General features: G+C 43.1%; 1 protein-coding gene across 1 annotated transcript in view; it reads left to right on the forward strand.

Moving 5' to 3' along the window:
* Window positions 1–3,486: 3,486 nt before the first annotated feature.
* The window catches only part of RLF (RLF zinc finger), a gene marked incomplete at both ends in the record, with an annotated part of 71,380 nt that continues 56,637 nt past the window's right edge, over window positions 3,487–18,229 (forward strand). The window contains one exon of the mRNA XM_080691820.1: window positions 3,487–3,723. Coding sequence (XP_080547946.1) covers window positions 3,487–3,723 — 237 coding nt within the window. The remainder of the gene's footprint in view (window positions 3,724–18,229) is intronic.

Raw genomic sequence — 18,229 nt, forward strand, 5'->3', positions numbered from 1 at the left:
CCAGTATAACAAAAATAAAATAAAATAAAATAGGGCTTAGGTGTAGCTCAGAGGTAAAGTGCCTCTAGGCTCAAGTCCCAGTATGAATACATAAATAAGAGAGAAGCCCAGGTAAGGGAACATGGCAATTTAAGATCTTGCTCCTTTACAGATTCTACCCTCCCTAAGCAACCTTCTGGTGCTAATTTTGTTTCCCAGGCTGACTTTTCTTTAGGGATGCCATTATATTTCTTAGGATAAATTAGTAAATTGGACTCTTGTGACTTAATCACTACCTACGTGAAAAGAATGTAGTCCTTGAACTTGCAAATCGGAAATTCTAACCTAATCAGCTCCTTTAATGATCCACGATATGAATTTTTTCCCTGATCATTTTGTCGCTCACAGGACAGTCATGAAAATAGTTGGTTTTCACAGTCAGTATGTGTGGAGCATCTACAATGGGAGAACTAAAGTTATCCTTGAAACTGAACCTTATAGAAGTAATTGTAATAAAATATACTGATGGTTCACCAGATCTGGCCCTGATCTTGGTACTCTGGATATATCTCATTAGATTTCACAACATTCCTATGATCTACATGCTGTTATTATGACCATGTTAACTTAACTAGCATGTAGATCATAGATGTATATCCCCAGTACTGCAAAAAAAAAAAAAAATGAGGATCCACCTGGGTCCCCATCGCACTCCCCAGGGACTCACTGCTTCCTTTCTCTTCTTGTATTTGTAATGATGTCAGCAGAGCAGATGGGGCCTCAAAGTGCAAAAACATCCTACCACATTTGTGGATCTAAGCCAGGCATGTGTCACCATCTGTGATCTACATGCTAGTTAACAGGAGGATCATGGGTTTGAGGCCAGCCTCAGGAATTTAGGGAAGCTCTCAGCAACTTAGGAAGACCTTGTTTCCAAATAAAAAAATAAAATAGATCTGAGAATGTAGCTTGGAGGCAGAATATCCCTGGATTCTATCTCTAGTATCACACACAAAAATAGAAATAAGAAATAAAAGAATAGGCCGGATGTGGTGGAGCACGCTTGTAATCCCAATATTCGGGAGGTGGAGACTGGAGGATTGTAGTTCGTGGACAGCCTCAGCTACTTAGTGAGGCCCTTCACAACTCAGTGAGACTCTGTTTCAAAAATAAAAAGACTAAAAAATAGAGCTGGGGTATAGCTCGGAGGTAGAATGTCCCTGGGTTCCATCTCCAGTAGGGTAAAATAAATAAATAAATAAATAAATAAATAAATAAATAAATAAATAAAATAAAAATAGGGCTAGAGCATAGCTTGGAGGTTGAATGTCTCTGAGTTCAACCCCTGGTACCCAAACAAACATTTTCTCTCTTTATAAATTGATTGCTCAGGAATTTGTTTCAGTGACAAAAAACTAACACACATGGCACTTTTTTTTTTATTTTTGTGGTACTGGTGTTGAACTCACAATTATTCTACCCTTAAGCTACACCTCCAGCCCTACTTTATTTCTTATTTAGAAACAGATTCTCACTGGGTTGCTGATAGTCTAAATAACAAGCCAGTCATGGTGGAGCTCACCTGTAATCTCAGTACTTGGGAGGCTGAGACAGGAGGATAACAGGTTCAAGGACAGCCTCAGCAAGTAGTGAGACTCACCGGCCTAGTGAGATCCTGTTTCATAATTTTTTTTGGTGGTTCTGGGGGTGGAACCCAGAGGCTTTCTACCTCCGGGCTATACTCTCAGACCTTTTTTATATTTTATTTGGAAACAGGGTCTCACTAAGTTGCTGAGAGCCTCACTAAGTAGCTGAGGCTGGCTTCGAACCCGTGCGATCCTCCTGTCTCAGCCTCCCAAGCGCGGGGATTACAAGCATGCACCACCACACCAGGCCTGTTTCATAATTTAAAAAAAAAAAAGTCAGTCGTGGTGAGACAGGAGGATCGCCCTCTGCAATTTAGTGAGACCCTTTTTTAAAATAAAGAATAAAAATAGAGGGGTAGGGGTATAGCTCAGAGGAAGAATAGCTCTAGGTTCAATCCCCAGTACCGGAAAAAAATTTTAAATAGGGCTGGATGTGTAGTTCCAAGGTAGAATGCCCCTGGGCTTAATCAGTACCGCCCCTCCCCCACAAAATCTCACTAAGTTGCTGAGGCTGGCTGCAAACCTGGGATCCTCTTGTCGCAGCCTCCCAAGAACTGGAATTACAAGTGTATGCCATGTTCATCTAGGCCTTGCCATTTTAAAACAAGGCAAAGACATCCCATGAGTTTTGCAGCTGTTGTTCTTTGCCAGAGAAAGGAAAAAGTACTCTTTTCATTTTCAAGGTGTTTAATCCATGTTAACTTTATTTTTGAATATAGTTTGAGATAGAAATCTAACTTTTTTCCTTTTGAAAAAAATGTCTCAGCCGGGCATGGTGGCACACGCTTGTAATCCCCGCGCTTGGGAGGCTGAGACAAGAGGATCACACAGGTTCGAAGCCAGCCTCAGCTACTTAGTGAGGCTCTCAGCAACTCAGTGAGACCCTGTTTCCAAATTTAAAAATATAAAATAGGTCTGGGAGTGTAGCCCAGAGGTAGAACACCCCTGTACCCACCCAGTACCATAAATAAATAAATATCTCAGCGTCATTTATTGAAGTGTCTTATTTCCCCCACTCATTTGTAACACCATCTGCCATAATTCAAGTTTCCCTGGAACTAGTTTTTGCTAGGAAGAGGTTTAGCGACGCGGCTGGACAGCAGAGAAAGCTTTAATTGTAATCTTGGAAGGGACCTTCTCCGGCAGAACAGAAAGAGCCACCTGTACAGTCTAGGATGGACGTTTGTATGTCTTGGGGACGGAGATGGGGTGGGGGTCGGGTCATAGAGGGCCTACTTGAGGACTAGCTAAGTTAGGTACTGATTGGGTAAAACTGCTGCAGTTTTCAGTCCTTCATTAGCAGGTCAGGTTATCAGGTCATTTCTTCTGGTTGGGTCAGTGTGTCAGTAAAAGAGATAATGGCCCTCTGTCTTATCAGGCGTGGCCAGATGGTTGTCTTTGCTGCGGTGGCTTTCTCCTTATTCCTTCAGTTATTTGAGTAAAGTTCCTTCAGTGTTCATCTCGGCCTAACAGCCTTTGCTTCTCATTTCCCTTAGACCCGGGATGCTGTTCTCTAGGCTCCTCCCAGGGGTATCTTCCCTCGTTCTTCAGAGCGCAGCTCGGCTGTCACCTCCTGGACCTCTGCATTGTCTCTAGGAATTTCCGGCTCCGTGGCCGCACTTCTCCGAAGGGTCTGCAAGAACCGAGGTGGACTAGATAGAGCTTCGGCCAGCGGTTGCTAGGCTGTCGCTAGGGCGGCCGCGGAGCGGGCGGAGGAGCGGACCAGCCCTCGGCGCCCCAATGACGGAATCAGGCGGGCGCCGGCGTCGCCAGGCGGTGCGTCACCGCGCGCGGGCGACCGGGGGCGGGGCCGGGCGAGTCACGTGGCTCGGTTGCCTACGCGCTGCTGGGCCGTGGGAAGATGGCGGACGGAAAGGGAGACGCCGCCGCCGCCTCCGGGGCCGGGGCTGAGGCTCCGGCGGGAGCGGGAGCCGGAGACGGAGCCGAGACTGAGTCCATGGCTCGCGGTCATCGCCCTGCATCTCCGGCGCCGGGAGCCTCGGGCTTGCGACCGTGTCTGTGGCAGCTGGAGACAGAGCTGAGGGAGCAGGAGGTGTCGGAGGGCTCATCTTTGAACTACTGCCGGAGCTTCTGCCAGGTGAGGGGCAGGCTGGCTGGCTGAGGGCGGCGGGGTGGGGAGGCCAGGGGAAGAGGCCCCGCATCCCCCCCGGCTGCGCCGAGCCTGGACTGAAAGCCACCACCCCCGTGTCGCGCCGCGCCGCGCCCCCGGCCGGGAAGGCCCAGCCCCGCAGCCCGATCGCGGGCCCCCTCCGCCCAGCCCGGCTCGGGTCACTGTTGGGGCGGGTAGCGCTGGGCGGTACTGAGCCCCAGGAGCGCCTGCGGCTCCCGGGAAGGGCCGTGCCCGATTGGCGTTGCCCGTGTCCTGGCCGGGCGGTGGAAGCGCCACTGCCCCCTGAGGGACTGACTGATCGTTTCTGCCCGGAGGTGCTTCTTTGAGTGGTGTGTCGATCTCCGAACCGGAAAGCCCAGGTTTTCCTGAATAATCCCGAGAGGTGTATTGGGGGCAGAGACTTTCCTTTGGAGTCAACGACCCCTGGCCCCTAAAAGATATGGTAGTTGGCGTTCAAAGGCATTTAGGGCTTTCTGGTTGTGGGTCCGTTTGGTTGGTTGGTTTTTGCCCCTTTTGGAGAGGGAGGAACATGTTTACGCCGTTCTTTAACCCCTTTTGAATTCGTTTGAGGATCGTGCTTCCAGGAACGAGGCTGGGGAGCCTTGTGGTGGTGATTAAAATCTTTGAGTAGAAGAGGATTGGAAGAGAGAGATGTGGTGTGGTCTCTTTTGGCAGTCGTTTGATCCATCATTTCTTTGCCATGTTGGGCCCAACCTATGATTACATATTTTTGGGATGTGTTTAGTTTGAGCTCCACGATCAAGATTTTTCTGTGTGTTCAAGTCTCTTTACAAATATAAATATTTGCCTTTGTTATTTCTACTTCTGGTCTTTGTCCTATCAGGTTACAGCCCATTGCTCCTCACCTGTTATACCTTAGAGAATACAAAATAGCCGTAGTACATTGGTACTTGAACTCTTAATAAGCAGTGGAGTGGGCTGAATAAATTGTGGCATTCTAAAGTTATAATTTAGCGGGATGGTTTTTTGCTGGATTGGTCCAAAGCAGAATCAAAAGTTGTTTAACAGGGCATGGTGGCGCATGCCTGTGATCCTGGTATTTGAGAGACTAAGAAAAGAGGATGGCAGGTTCAAGACCAGCCTCAGCAATTTAGTGAGGCTCTTCACAAGTTTGACCCTTTTTCAAAGTAAAAAGAGAAAAAAAATATGGCTAGGGGGTAGCTTCAGAATGCCTCTGAATATAGTACCCTGTTAACTAACACACACACACACACACACACACACACACACACACACACACGACTTGCTTTAGAGCTTCTCCTCCCCCTCTGTCTGCCAGAAGCAAGGATCTCTTTGAGTAGAATTTTGTTTTTGCTAATCTATTCCATACATTGTATCACTCCAGTTATACAACTCCAGCATTTTCCTGCACTATTTTATATCAAAGTGTAATTTTTCCCTGCCTCTTTCCTAGTAATAGTAATGACCATTCTTTTGGGTATGTGTGTGGTACTAGGGTTTGAACCCAGAAGTGTTCTCTGAGATACACCTCTAGCCTTATTTTTAAATTTTATTTTGAGACAGGGTCTTGCTAAATTATACAACTTGGCCTTGAACTTGAGATCCTTCTGCCTCAGCCTCCCTAATAGCTGGGATTACAGGTGTTCCCCAGGACACCTGGCTAATAACCATTCTTACTTAGGCTCATTTATTCTACAAGTATTTATTCCATAGAATAGTGTCAGGCACTTTCTCAAGTGCTGAGGAAACATGAATAAGACACATTATTTACCCTTGATGAGCTTATAGTTGAGTTAGTAGAAATGACAGCCTTTCTGGTGCCATTTCGATAATGTTGTAAAAAGAGGATATTGAGACAGTGGTGAGGAGAGAACCCTCATGAGACAGCCTAGTGGAAAAGACAGTTACCTAGCAAAAGTAAATTTTAAAAGGTTAATTATAAGCTGGATTTGGTGGCACATGCGTGTAATCCCAGTATTTGGGAGGCTGAGAGACAGGAGGATCCCGGTTCCCAGCCAGCCTCAGCTACTTAGTGAGGTCCTCCACAACTTAGTGAGACTCTGTTTCAAAATAAAGAATGAAAAATAGAACTGGGGGTGTAGCTTGGAGGTAGAATGCCCAGGGTTCAATCCTAGTAACACACACACACACACACACACACACACACACACACACACACACACACACTAATTATTGAACATAATATGTGCTTAGAACTGTTCGAAACCATTCTAGATAGGATAGGCTTTATGGCTGAAAGTATGAAAATGTGTCATGGAAGGTCTGAGGGGAACAGCATTTAGATACCAAAGGTAGAGATTAGAAGGGACACAGATTTCCATTGAAGAAGAGGGAGCTAATTGTGGGGGAGTATGAAACAGAAGAACTGCAAGTTTTGACTAAGGCTTCTAAGCTTGTGTTACCTTCCTGAAAAGATAACAAGAATGAATATGGCCAGTCAGAATGAGGCTTGTCAAATATATCAAACGTATGTATTCTGCTTTGTTTCCTTTTTGGGGGTATTGAACACCCCCCCCCCAGGCATTCTACCTCCAAGTTTACTCCCAACCTGATTTTTTTTTCTTATTTGGAAACAATCTCACTACATTGTGGAAGGCCTAAGTTACCAAAGCTGGCTATAGAACCTGCGATCCTCCTGTCTCAGCCTCTCAAGTACTGGAATTACAAGAGTGTGCCATGATGCCTGGCTATTCTGCTTTATTTCTAGTGCTTGCAGCTGGCATTTTATTATTCAGTTTTTGGTACTAAGGATTGAACCCAGGGGCATTCTACCTCTGAACTACAGTTTCAGCCCCTTAAGTACTGAACTAAAAGGCATGTGCCACTGATCCCAACTTAGATTTTTAATTTTTATTTATTTTTTGGTGTGGCACTGATAGTTTAACCCCGGGGGCATTCTACCTCTAACTACATCCTCAGTCTTTATTATTATTATTATTATTATTATTTATTTATTTATTTATTTATTTGGTGGTACTGGGGTTCCTGGAAGCCCTTCTTCCTCCGGGCTACGCTCCCAGACCTATTTTATATTTTTGAAACAGGGTCTCTTATGCCAGCGCGGCTGGCTTCGAACCTGCGCGATCCTCCTGTCTCCGCCTCCCAAGCGCGGGGATTACAAGCGTGCGCCACCACGCCCGGCCCTTTATTATTATTTTTTAATAGTGTCTCGCTAGGTTGCCAAAAATCTCACGATTTGGCCAGGCGTGGTGGCGCACGCTTGTAATCCCTGCTCTTGGGAGGCGTAAACAGGAGGATTGCGCTGATTCGGAGCCAGCCTCACTGGCTTAAGAGACCCTATTTCCAAATAAAAAAAATGTAAAATAGGTCTGGGAGTGTAGCCCGGAGGTTGAAGGGCTTCCAGGACCCCAGTCCCACCAAACAAAACAAACAAACAAAAAAATCTCACGATTTTCTGAGGCTATCCTTAAATGTGTAGTCCTCCTGGCTCAACCTCACAAATACTGGGATTACAAATGTGTACCAGCATGCCTGGCCTCCAGATTTGTTTTATTGTACTGGAGATTGAACCCAGGGGCATTCTACCCCCAACCTAAATGCCTAGTTTGGTTTTTATTTCTTATTTTGAAACAGGGTCTCACTCTGAGGCTGGCTTCGAACCTGTGATCCTCCTGTCTCAGCCTCCCAAGTACTGGGATTACAAACATGAGCCACCATGCTCTGCTAGCTCTATTTTATTTTTATTTTGAAACAGGTGGATGAGAGTCACACTACCTGTTGAGTTTTTTGTTTTTGTTTTTTGTTTTTTGTTTTTGTTTTTGTTTGGTGGTACTGGGGTTCTTGGAAGCCCTTCTACCTCCGGGCTACACTCCCAGACCTACTTTTACATTTTTATTTGGAAACAGGGTCTCCTAAGCCAGCGGGCGCAGCTGGCTTCGAACCTGCGTGATCCTCCTGTCTCTGCCTCCCAAGCACGGGGATTACAAGCGTGCGCCACCACGCCCGGCTTTGTTTTTAAACTGAGGGTGGAACCAGGGGCATTTTGCCTCCAAGCTACATCCCCAGTCCTGTTTTTTAGTCTTTTTTTTTTAACTTGTTTATTTTTGTGGTACTGAGGATGGAACCCAGGGGCATTCTACCTCTGAGCTATACCCACCCGTCCTACTTTTTATTCTATTTTTTTATTTACTTATTTATTTTGTGGTACTGGGGATGGAATTCAGGGGCATTCTACCTCCAAGTTATACCCCCAGCCCGATTTTTTATTCTTTATTTTTTGAAACAGGGTCTCACTGAGTTGCAAAGGGCCTCACTAAGTAGTAGTTGAGGCTGTCCGCAAACCATTATCTTCCTGTCTCAGCCTCCCAAATGTTGGGATTTCAAGAGTGCGCCACCATGTCTGGCTTTCTTTTTGTTTTTTGAAACAGGGTCTCACTGAGTTGTGAAGGGCCTCGCTAGTAACTGAGTCTGTCTGTGAACCGTTATCCTCTGGTCTCTGCCTCCCAAATGCTGGGATTACAAGCGTGTGCCACCATGCTCAGCCACACATGTTTTAATGAATGTTTTAATATCATAAGTCTTGATAACACTTGAAGATATGATGACCCAGATGATTTTTTTTTTTTTTGTGGTACTGGGGTTCCTGGAAGCCCTTCTACCTCCGGGCTACACTCCCAGACCTATTTTTACATTTTTATTTGGAAACAGGGTCTCCTAAGCCAGCGCGCGCAGCTGGCTTCGAACCTGCGTGATCCTCCTGTCTCTGCCTCCCAAGCGCGGGGATTACAAGGGTGCGCCACCACGCCCGGCTGACCCAGATGAATTTTTAAAAGAAAGTATATGTAATTTGTTTACTCAGTGAAGTTTTTTCTCTTGAGAATTTTCCAAAAACATTTTTGCGGGGCGTGGTGCTGCATGCTTGTAATCACGCTTGGGAGGGGGAGACAGGAGGATCCCACAGGTTTGAAGCCAGCCTCGCTGGCTTAAGAGACCCTGTTTCCAAATAAAAATATTAAAAAAAAAAATAAGTCTGGGAGTGTAGCCCAGAAAGGCTTCCAGGAACCCCAGTACCCCCCCCACGTGTTCTTGTATCATTAGGTTGTAATAGAAGGCACATTGGATTGAGAGTTAATTGGGTCCTAATTGTGATTATTACTTCTTAAAAATCTTGGGTAAAATGTGACTGAGAAATTATATCTTTTTAATTGACCTTTGTCCTTTTTCTTTCTTTTTTGCGGTAGTGGGGATGGAACCCAGGGACATATTACCTCTGAGCTACATCCCCAGCCTGATTTTATTCTTTCTTTCTTTCTTTATTTATTTGGTACTGGGGGTAGAACCCAGAGGCTTTCTACCTTCAGGCTATACTCCCAGACCTATTTTCTATTTTATTTGGAAACAGGGTCTCACTGAGTTACTGAGAGCCTCACTAAGTAGCTGAGGCTGGCTTTGAACCTGTGCGATCCTCCTGTCTCAGCCTCCCAAGTGCAGGGATTACAAGCGTGCGCCACCACGCCTGGCTTATTCTTTATTTTGAAGCAGGGTCTCACTAAGCTCCAGAGGGACTAAGTAGCTGAGGCTGGCCACGAACCCAGATCCTTCTGTCTCAGCCTCCCAAGTACTGGAATTACAAGCATGTGCCACCATGTCTAGCCCAGCCCTATTTTTTTAATTCTTAATTTTTTTGAAACAGGGTCTCACTGAGTTGCAAAGGGCCTCACTAAGTTGTAGCTAAGGCTGTCCACAACCTGCGATCCTCCCGTCTCAGCCTCCCAAATGCTAGGATCACAATGCCAGGCTGACCTTTATCTTCTTATAATGCTTTTTATAAATAATAAAACAGAAGGCAATGTACAGTTCTTTACAAAAACTTCATAATATTTTGTTACATTTTTTCCAGTAGCCCAGATAAAATCAACTGTGTCCTTGATCACCAGACACACAAGAAAATTAAAAGTTTTAGGTTGGTTGAATGAATAGCTTTTGAAAGGCAGATTATAATTCATTTATTCACTTAATATACACTGATTATAACTACACACTGAAGATGGGAATCTAGGAGTAAGTAAAAGGTAGGGATGCTGTATTCCAGGAATGTATTGACCTGTATTCAAGGGATGTTTACTGCTACAAATGTATTTTCAGCAGGTGTTTAGTTGGAAATGTCCTGAAGAAGATTGTACCAAATAGATCCCTTCTGCAACCGGCTGGGACCATATTCCTTCCATTTCTTGCAGCACTTAAATAGCTTTATCTTTGGAACTGCAGGAACACAAGAAATAAACTAACATATGTGTGGATAGAGAAACGTCTCATTTTAGGCACATTTTAAATTTTCTTGAGTTTGTAAAGATGATAAATAAAACTCTACAAATGATAGTTGCTAAGAAAATGGTACTTAGATCAAGTTGTATTCAATAAAAATGCGTATTCAGTGACTGGGATGTCGGCTTTTTTCCCTTCTCTTTGTCACTCGGTTCCTATTCTGAAAACATTGTCAGATAGTGTGGATAATAAATATTAACATCACAGGCCAGGTGGGGTGATGCTGCCTGTAATCCTAGTACTTAGGAGGCTGAAACAGGAGGATCACAGGTTCGAGGACAGCCTTAGCAAATAGTGAGACTCTCTTCAACCTAGCAAGACCCTATTTCAAAATAAAAATAAAAAATAGGGCTGGAGGTATAGCTCAGAAATAGAATGCTCCTGGATTCAATCCCCAGCGCCACACACACACACAAAATTTTTATTCTGTTGAAAAATTGGTGATGTCTCCTCAAATTTTTCTCTGTTTTGGGAACCAAGATTCTGAAAGGTTTACAACTATGGGCTCTATTTTTTGCACAAAGCTTGAAGACTTTCTTTTTGGTGGTACTGGGGATGGAACCCAGGGGCCTTCCTCTGGGCTATACTCCCAGACCCATTTTATATTTTATTTGGAAACAGCGTCTCGCTAAGTTGCTGAGAGCCTCACTCAATAGCTGAGGCTGGCTTTGAACTTGTGCGATCCAACTGACTCAGCCTCCCAAGCACAGGGATTACAAGTGTGCGGCACCATGCCTGGCTGACGACTTTTTTTGTGTGTGTGTGTGTGTGTGTGGTACTGGGGTTCCTGGAAGCCCTTCTACCTCCGGGCTTCACTCCCAGACCTATTTTATACTTTTTATTTTTGGAAACAGGGTCTCTTAAACCGGAGGGGTTGGCTTCAAACCAGCACGATCCTCCTGTCTCCGCCTCCCAAGCTACAAGCATGTGCCACCAGGCCCGGCCCGGCTGAAGACTTTTTAAAGTAAACTTTATTAACAAATTTTAAAGTACTTGATGAGTGACTACTTTGAGAATACCAGACAAATGAATTTTATAAGTAAACCATGTTTATATGGGACACATTTAGGTACTAGACTCACTGTGACTGTAGTGGTTTTTTTGTTTTTTGTTTTCAGTACTGATAGTTGTACCTCTACAGGTAATTTACCTCTGAGCTATACCTTTAGCCCTGTTTTTTTTTTTTTTTCTTTCTTTTTTGCGGGTCTGGGGATGGAACCCAGGGGCATTCGACCTCTGAGCTACACTCCTTACCCTATTTTTGATTCTTTACTTTGAAACAGGGTCTAACTAAGTTGCAGAGGGCCTCACTAAGTAGCTGAGGCTGTCTGCGAACTGCGATCCTCCAGTCTCAGCCTCCCTAATGCTGGGATTGCAACTTTTTTTTTAATTGAAATAGTGGCTCACTAAGTTTCTGGGGGCCTTGCTAAGTTTCTGAGGGTGGCCTTGAACCTGTGATCCTCCTAACTTAGCCTCCCAATTACTGGAATTACAGGCATGTGCCACTATGCCTGGCTGACTTTGTAGATTTTTATGGTTAAAGTAGGTACTGCATATGTTTGTTTTTCCTTTATTAGTGATTGAATACAAGGACTCTGAGTCAAGCAGGCTATACAGTAGTCCCCCCTCCTTAAACATGAGGTACATTCTGAAATCCCTGTAGATGCTTAACACTGCTGATAGTACCAAAGTCATAGTGGTTTTTCCCTATACTTACCTAATTTATAACATTTATAAATTAGGCACAGTAAGATATTAACAACTAATTATAAAAAAGAATAGCTCTGACAGTATATTGTAATACAAGCTATATGAATGTGATTTTCTTTCTTTCTTTCTTTTTTTTTTTTTTTTTTTTGCGGTACTGGGATGGGACCCATGGGGATTCTACCTCCAAGCAACAACCCCAGCCCTATTTTTTATTCTTTATTTTAAAACAGGGTCTCACTGAGTTGCAAAGGGCCTCACTAAGTAGCGGAGGCTGTCAGCGTACAATGATCCTTCTGTCTCAGCCTCCCAAGCGTGGGTATTACAAGCGTGCACCACCACACCTGGCCTTTTCATAATATCTTAATGTTGTACCCTTCTTGTGATGATGTGAGACGATGCAATGCCTAAGAGATGAGATGAGCTAGAGTAAATGACACAGACATTGTGACTTCATATCAGGCTTCTCTGGCTCTTGAGTGACTCTAGTGGCTGATAGTGTATGCAGTTTGGACATTCTGGAAAAAGGGATGATTTATTTATTTCTGGAATTTTTAATTTATTATTTTTGGACTACCGTTGACCTCTGGAACTGAAACCACAGATTAAGGGTGCTTCGGGACTGGCTTCACCTTGTAAACTACCTCAGTGAACTTGCACGTTGTCTTTTTCTTTAAATCTTATTAGCTCATTTGCAAATGGAATGATGACTAGTTGTTCTCTGCGTAAATACATAGTTTTGAGGACTGAATGAAACAATCTCTGTTTAAAAAAAAATGGCTTTGAAATTGAGTTACCCCGATCCCTTAGCTTTGGAATAAAAGGTCTTTTACAACCTTGGCTCCAGTTGACTTCAACTTTTAACCAAGCCAACTACATCACCCCAGGCCTACTCTTAATGGCATTCAGAGGTTCTTTACTTGGAGCCCATGGACCAAAAGTGTGATCTCAGTTATTCCTGTGATCAAAATTTTGCCTGTGAGCTAGGTGTGGTGACGCACGCTTGTAATCCCATCACTTAGGAGGCTGAGACAGGAGAATCACACAGGTTTTGAAGCCAGCCTCGGCTACTTAGTGAGGCTCTCAGGAACTTAGTGAGACCCTTTTTCCAAATAAAGTAAAAATAGGTCTGGGAGTATAGCCTGGAGGTAGAAAAGCCTCTGGGTTCCACCCGCAGTACCACAATAAATAAATAAATAAATAAATAAATAAATAAATAAATAAATAAATAAAATTTTGCCTATGAATTTCCAAGTACATTTTGGGAAAGATTATTTTTAAATTTGTATTTGATTCCTCAAGATCCTAGGCATATTAAGTTTTCAGTAAATAATTACCAACTGGCTGATCTTAAAAGAAGAGAATTACTACTTTAACAAGATCTCAGGTCATCAGACATTCTTAGGTTTTTCCCTCTCATCGTTGAACATTTTCCTCTGTGTCTATCTGTGTTTCTTTTTGGCATGGCAAAATTTCCTTCTTTAGTACAAATGTCATCTCCTCTCTGAAGTTTCCTTGATTTCATCAGACCCTTTACTCATTACTTTTTGACACTTTATACATAGTTGTGTTTGGGGGGTACTGGGAATTTAACACAGGACATTCTACTTCTGAGCTATACCCTATTTTATTTTTTATTTTGAAACAGGGTCTTGATATTGTTGAGCCTGGTATGCAACCTACAGTCCTCCTGGATCATAGGTGTGCGCCACCACTGTCCGTTGCATGTAGATTTAACTTATTTTCTTGCTGTAATTGTCTTAGGTCAGGCTCCCAACTATTGCAGCAACCTCTTTGCTAATCTTCGTTTCCTTCTGACTGGCTTTATCTACAATCCATCTTGTGTTCTTTACAAATTGTAAATATTGTCTTGTTCGTAACCTTATTCCTGGAAAACTTCAATAGTTTTTTTCCTCAAAGGCAAGATAAAGTTCAGACTTATTAGCCAGGCTACTAAGCTTTTTAGAATCTGGTCCACTGTCCCACTCCCATCTTTCCAGCCTCATTTGTTTGCTTATTGATCTCCCTTCACCAGTGTCCATTTCTCTTGGTGCCTGATTAAAACCCCTAGGACCCTCCCTTCTCCACCTACCTATTCATCCTTCAAGACCTGGCTCATATATTACTGGCTTTCAGAACCTTTTCTGGATTTCAGCATAGAGAATAAGGTGGTTCTTTCATCAGTGCCTTTTATTAGCAAATTGTACATGAACATGGTGCCTAAATATTTGTGTCCATGTTTGTCTCTTATATTGACTATAAGCTAACAAAAGCAGAGATCTTGTTTATTCTTCTTTTGTATACTTTGTCCCTAGCAATTAGTACAATGTCTGGCACACAAAATTAGTTTGTTGAGGACATCATATTGTGGGGACTGCACGATACGCTCTAGAGTTGAGTACTTCAATACAAACACCTAACTAGGGGTATAGCTCAGTGATAGAGTGCCTGCCTGCTTAGCTGAGCAAGGCGCTGGTTAAATCCCCAGCATAAAAAGGAACACCACATGTAAAATCTAATATGTAAGAAACAATTTTACCATAGGAAACTAAAGGAGCAGTAAAAGAGATTTTGGTCATCTTGAAGACATCATTTGCCAACCATAAAGAGGAGCAATGTTGATGGAAAGAGAAAATGTGATGCATTATTGTATGGAGAAGAGTTAGCCACTGAATGGGACAGCAGTTTGAAGATGTTGAGATGGTTTTAATCTCCCCAACTCAACTCCTTGAGATAGATTATCTCTCTATATATAGTGGTGCTGGAGATGGAATCCAGGGGCATTCTACCTCTGAGCTACACCCCCAGCCCTATTTTTTATTCTATATTTTCAAGCAGGGTCTCACTGAGTTGCAAAGGGCCTCACTAAGTAGCTGTGGCTGTTCGGGAACAGGGATCCTCCTGTCTCAGCCTCCTAAATGCTGAGATTACAAGAGTGTACCACCATACCCGGCTATTTTTTATTTATTCATTTTTTGCGGTACTGAGGATGGAACCCGGGGCATTTTACCTCCAAGATACACCCACGGTGTCTTTTTTTTTTTTTTTTTTTTTTTTTGGTAGTACTGGGAATGGAACCCAGGGCCTTCTACCTCTGGGTTACACTCCCAGACCTATTTTATGTTTTATTTGGGAATAGGATCTCTCTAAGTTGCTGAGAACCTCACTAAGTAACTGAGGCTGGCTTCAAACCTGCCAGATCCACCCATCTCAGCCTTCCAAGTACTGGGGTTATAAGCTGTGCCACCATGCCCGGCTTCCAGCCCTATTTTTTATTCTTTATTTTGAAACAGGGTCTCATTGAGTTGCAAAGGGTCTAAGCAGCCAAGGGTGTCCACGAACCACGATCTTTCGGTCTCAGCCTCCCAAATGCTGGGATTACAAATGTGCGTTACCACGCCCAGCTGTCTTTAATATATTTTAAGGACGTCGGGCGTGGTGGCGCAAGCTTGTAGTCCCGCGCTTGGGAGGCGGAGACAGGAGGATCGCTCAGGTTTAAAGCTAGCCGCTCTGGCTTAAGAGTCCCTGTTTCCAAATAAAAAAGTATAAAAATAGGTGCCCGGAGGTAGAAGGGTTTCCAGGAACCTCACATTAGCTTCTCTTAATGCTGCCTACTCTTGGGAGATGTCACAGTAGAAAGTGTATAACAAGTAGTTACCATAGCAAAAGTTTGATTTGTAGTGCATGTGGGCCAAACAGTACAAATGTGACTTGTGAGACATCTACCATGGTATCACCCTGCTTTTGCTGGAGTCTACTGGTAAAATAGTCTAAACAGAAAGCACCACTAAATGCAAGGCTACAAAAACATTGCTAAACTAAAATGTACTTTGTCTTCATTCAGGTCTAGACACCTGTTAGGTCTCCCAGAGGCCTGCCCTGGCTATCTTATCACAGTTGCCTTCCACCTCCTCAACACTTTTATTTGTCTTCAGATCCTATTATCTGGATGTCTTGTAGGTGTTGACTGTTGTTTATCAAGGACCTAGGGTCCCTGGCACTTACCTAGTGGCTATTCAATAAATACTTTCTGATCCTTATGTCTTTCTTTCCTTAAATTCCCTACTTTTTCGGTGCTGGAGATGGAACCCAGGGGCATTCTACCCCCGAGCTACACCCCCAGCCCTAGTTTTTATTCTTTATTTTGAAACAGCATCTCACTGAGTTGCAAAGGACCTCATTAAGTAGCTGAGGCTGTCTGCGAATTGTGATCCTCCTGTCTCAGTCTCCCAGATGCTGGGATTACAAGTGTGTACCACCATACCCGGTTCTCCAGCTCTTTCTTTCTTTCTTTCTTTCCTTTTTTCTTTCTTCCTTTCTTTCTTTCCTTTTTTCTTTCTTTCTTTCTGGTACTGGGGATGGAACCCAGGGGCTGTACTACCTTTGGGGTATACTCCCAGACTTATTTTATACATTATTTGGAAATAGGGTCTTGCTAAGTTGCAGAGAGCCTCACTAAGTAGCTGAGGCTGGCTTTGAACCTGTGTGATCCTCCTGTCTCAGCCTCCCAAACTTGGGGATTACAAGTTTGGGCCACCATGCCTGGCTTATTCTTTATTTTGAAACGTCTCATTAAGTTGCAGAGGGCCTCTCACTAAGTAGCTGAGGCTGTCTTCAAACTGTGATCCTCCTGTCTCAGCCTCCCAGATGCTGGGATTACAAGGGTGCGCCACCACACCTGGCAATACAATACATTTCATATAAACAAGTATAGCAGATAAAAGTTTATGTAGTAAACATTTCATTGTTGGCACAAAGCTAACATGTAAAACATTATATGAAAAATTAGGCTATTTAACTTAGTGATTATTTTTGTGACAGGCAGTCAGGTGGGTAGTATTATTTTCATCTTACAGATAGAAAACAGGCTTAAAGGAGGTATTAAGTAACTTTCCTAGGGTCATACTATAGTAGCTTGTGACAGGTGTATGTATGTGTATGTGTGTGCTATTAGATATTGAACCCAGGAGCATTCTACTTCTGAACTACACGCCTAGCCCCCCCCCCTTTTAAATAGGGTCTCTAGGTTGATGAGGATCTGCAGCCAGGTTTTTAGACACCAAAACCTGTGCCCCTGTATTTCTTAAATTGTATTTTGTGCCTCAAGATGTATGAATTAGAAATCCATGTTTGTATGACATACTGGAGATTGAACCAGGGACATTCTACCTCTGAGCTACACCTCCAGCTGTATTTTATTTTTTAATTTTGAAATAGGGTCTCACTAAATTGCTTGGCTAAATTGCTGAGGCTGTCCATGAACCTAGTATCCTCCTGTCTTAGCCTCCCAAATACTGGGATTACAGGTGTGTGCCACCAGGCCCAGCTGGTAACTCAAGTTCTTGAAATAAGGTTTCTGTGTTCATGTAAAGTAGGATAATGATGGGATAAATGTTTCTTAATGTGTCTTTTATATTCAATGTGAGTCTCCTCAAGAGACATCATGTATGTATGTATGTATGTATGTATGCATGTATGTACATATTTATTTATTTGAGGTACTGGGGATGGAACCCAGGGGCGTTTTACCTCTGAGCTACACCCCCAGCTCTATTTTTTAAATTTATTTTTATTTTATTTATGTATTTATTTATTTATTTTGCAGTATGGGGGATGGAACCCAGGGGAATTCTACCTTTAAGCTATACCCTCACCCCTATTTTTTGTTCTTTATTTTGAAACAGGGTCTCACTGAGTTGCAAAGGGCCTCACTAAGTAGCTAAGGCTTTCTGTGAACCACGATCTTCCTGTCTCAGCCTCCCAAATGCTGGGATTACAAGCATGTGCCACCATGCCCAGCTTGAATTTTTAAATTATAAAAAGCAAAGTTTGTGGCAAACAAATAAAATGGTATGGAGGTCTAGAGGCTCCCTTTTTTCTTCCCTCTCAGTCACTTCCCAGAGGAAACAATTAAATTCCACATATATCTCCCATACTTGGGAGGTTGAGGCAGGAGGATAATGGATGAGAGGTCAGCCTCAGCAATTTAGTGAGGGCCTCAGCAATTTTAGCAAGACCCTATTTGAAAATTAAAAAATAAAAAGGGCTGGGGGTGTAGCTTGGAGGTAGAATGTCCCTGGATTTAGTCCTATTACTAAAAATTTCTTATATATTCTTAAAAAAAATTAAGTACATTAGTAGCCAAGTGTGAGGGTTCAGGCCTGTAATCCCAGTACTTGGGAGACTGAGACAGAAGAATATAGGAGTTTAGCCTCAGCAATTTTGTGAGACCCTGTTTCAAAATAAAAAGTACTATGAGTATAGTTTAGAGGTAGAATGCCCCTGGGTTCAATCCCCATTGCCAAAAAACAAGCAAAACAAAGATTATTTTCTGTCATCTTCAAACATTGTCTATTGTATCCTTATTGAAGTAAATGAATAACTGTTTTACTTATACTGTTACATTGTATAAATTACTAAGCAAACCAGTATAATTCTCTAAAGCTTATTTAAGGAAGGGGAAGGGGGTATTGGAGAA

This window comes from Muscardinus avellanarius (assembly GCF_963383645.1).
Source record: "Muscardinus avellanarius genome assembly, chromosome: 3".
In the NCBI taxonomy this organism is placed as follows: Eukaryota; Metazoa; Chordata; class Mammalia; order Rodentia; family Gliridae; genus Muscardinus; species Muscardinus avellanarius.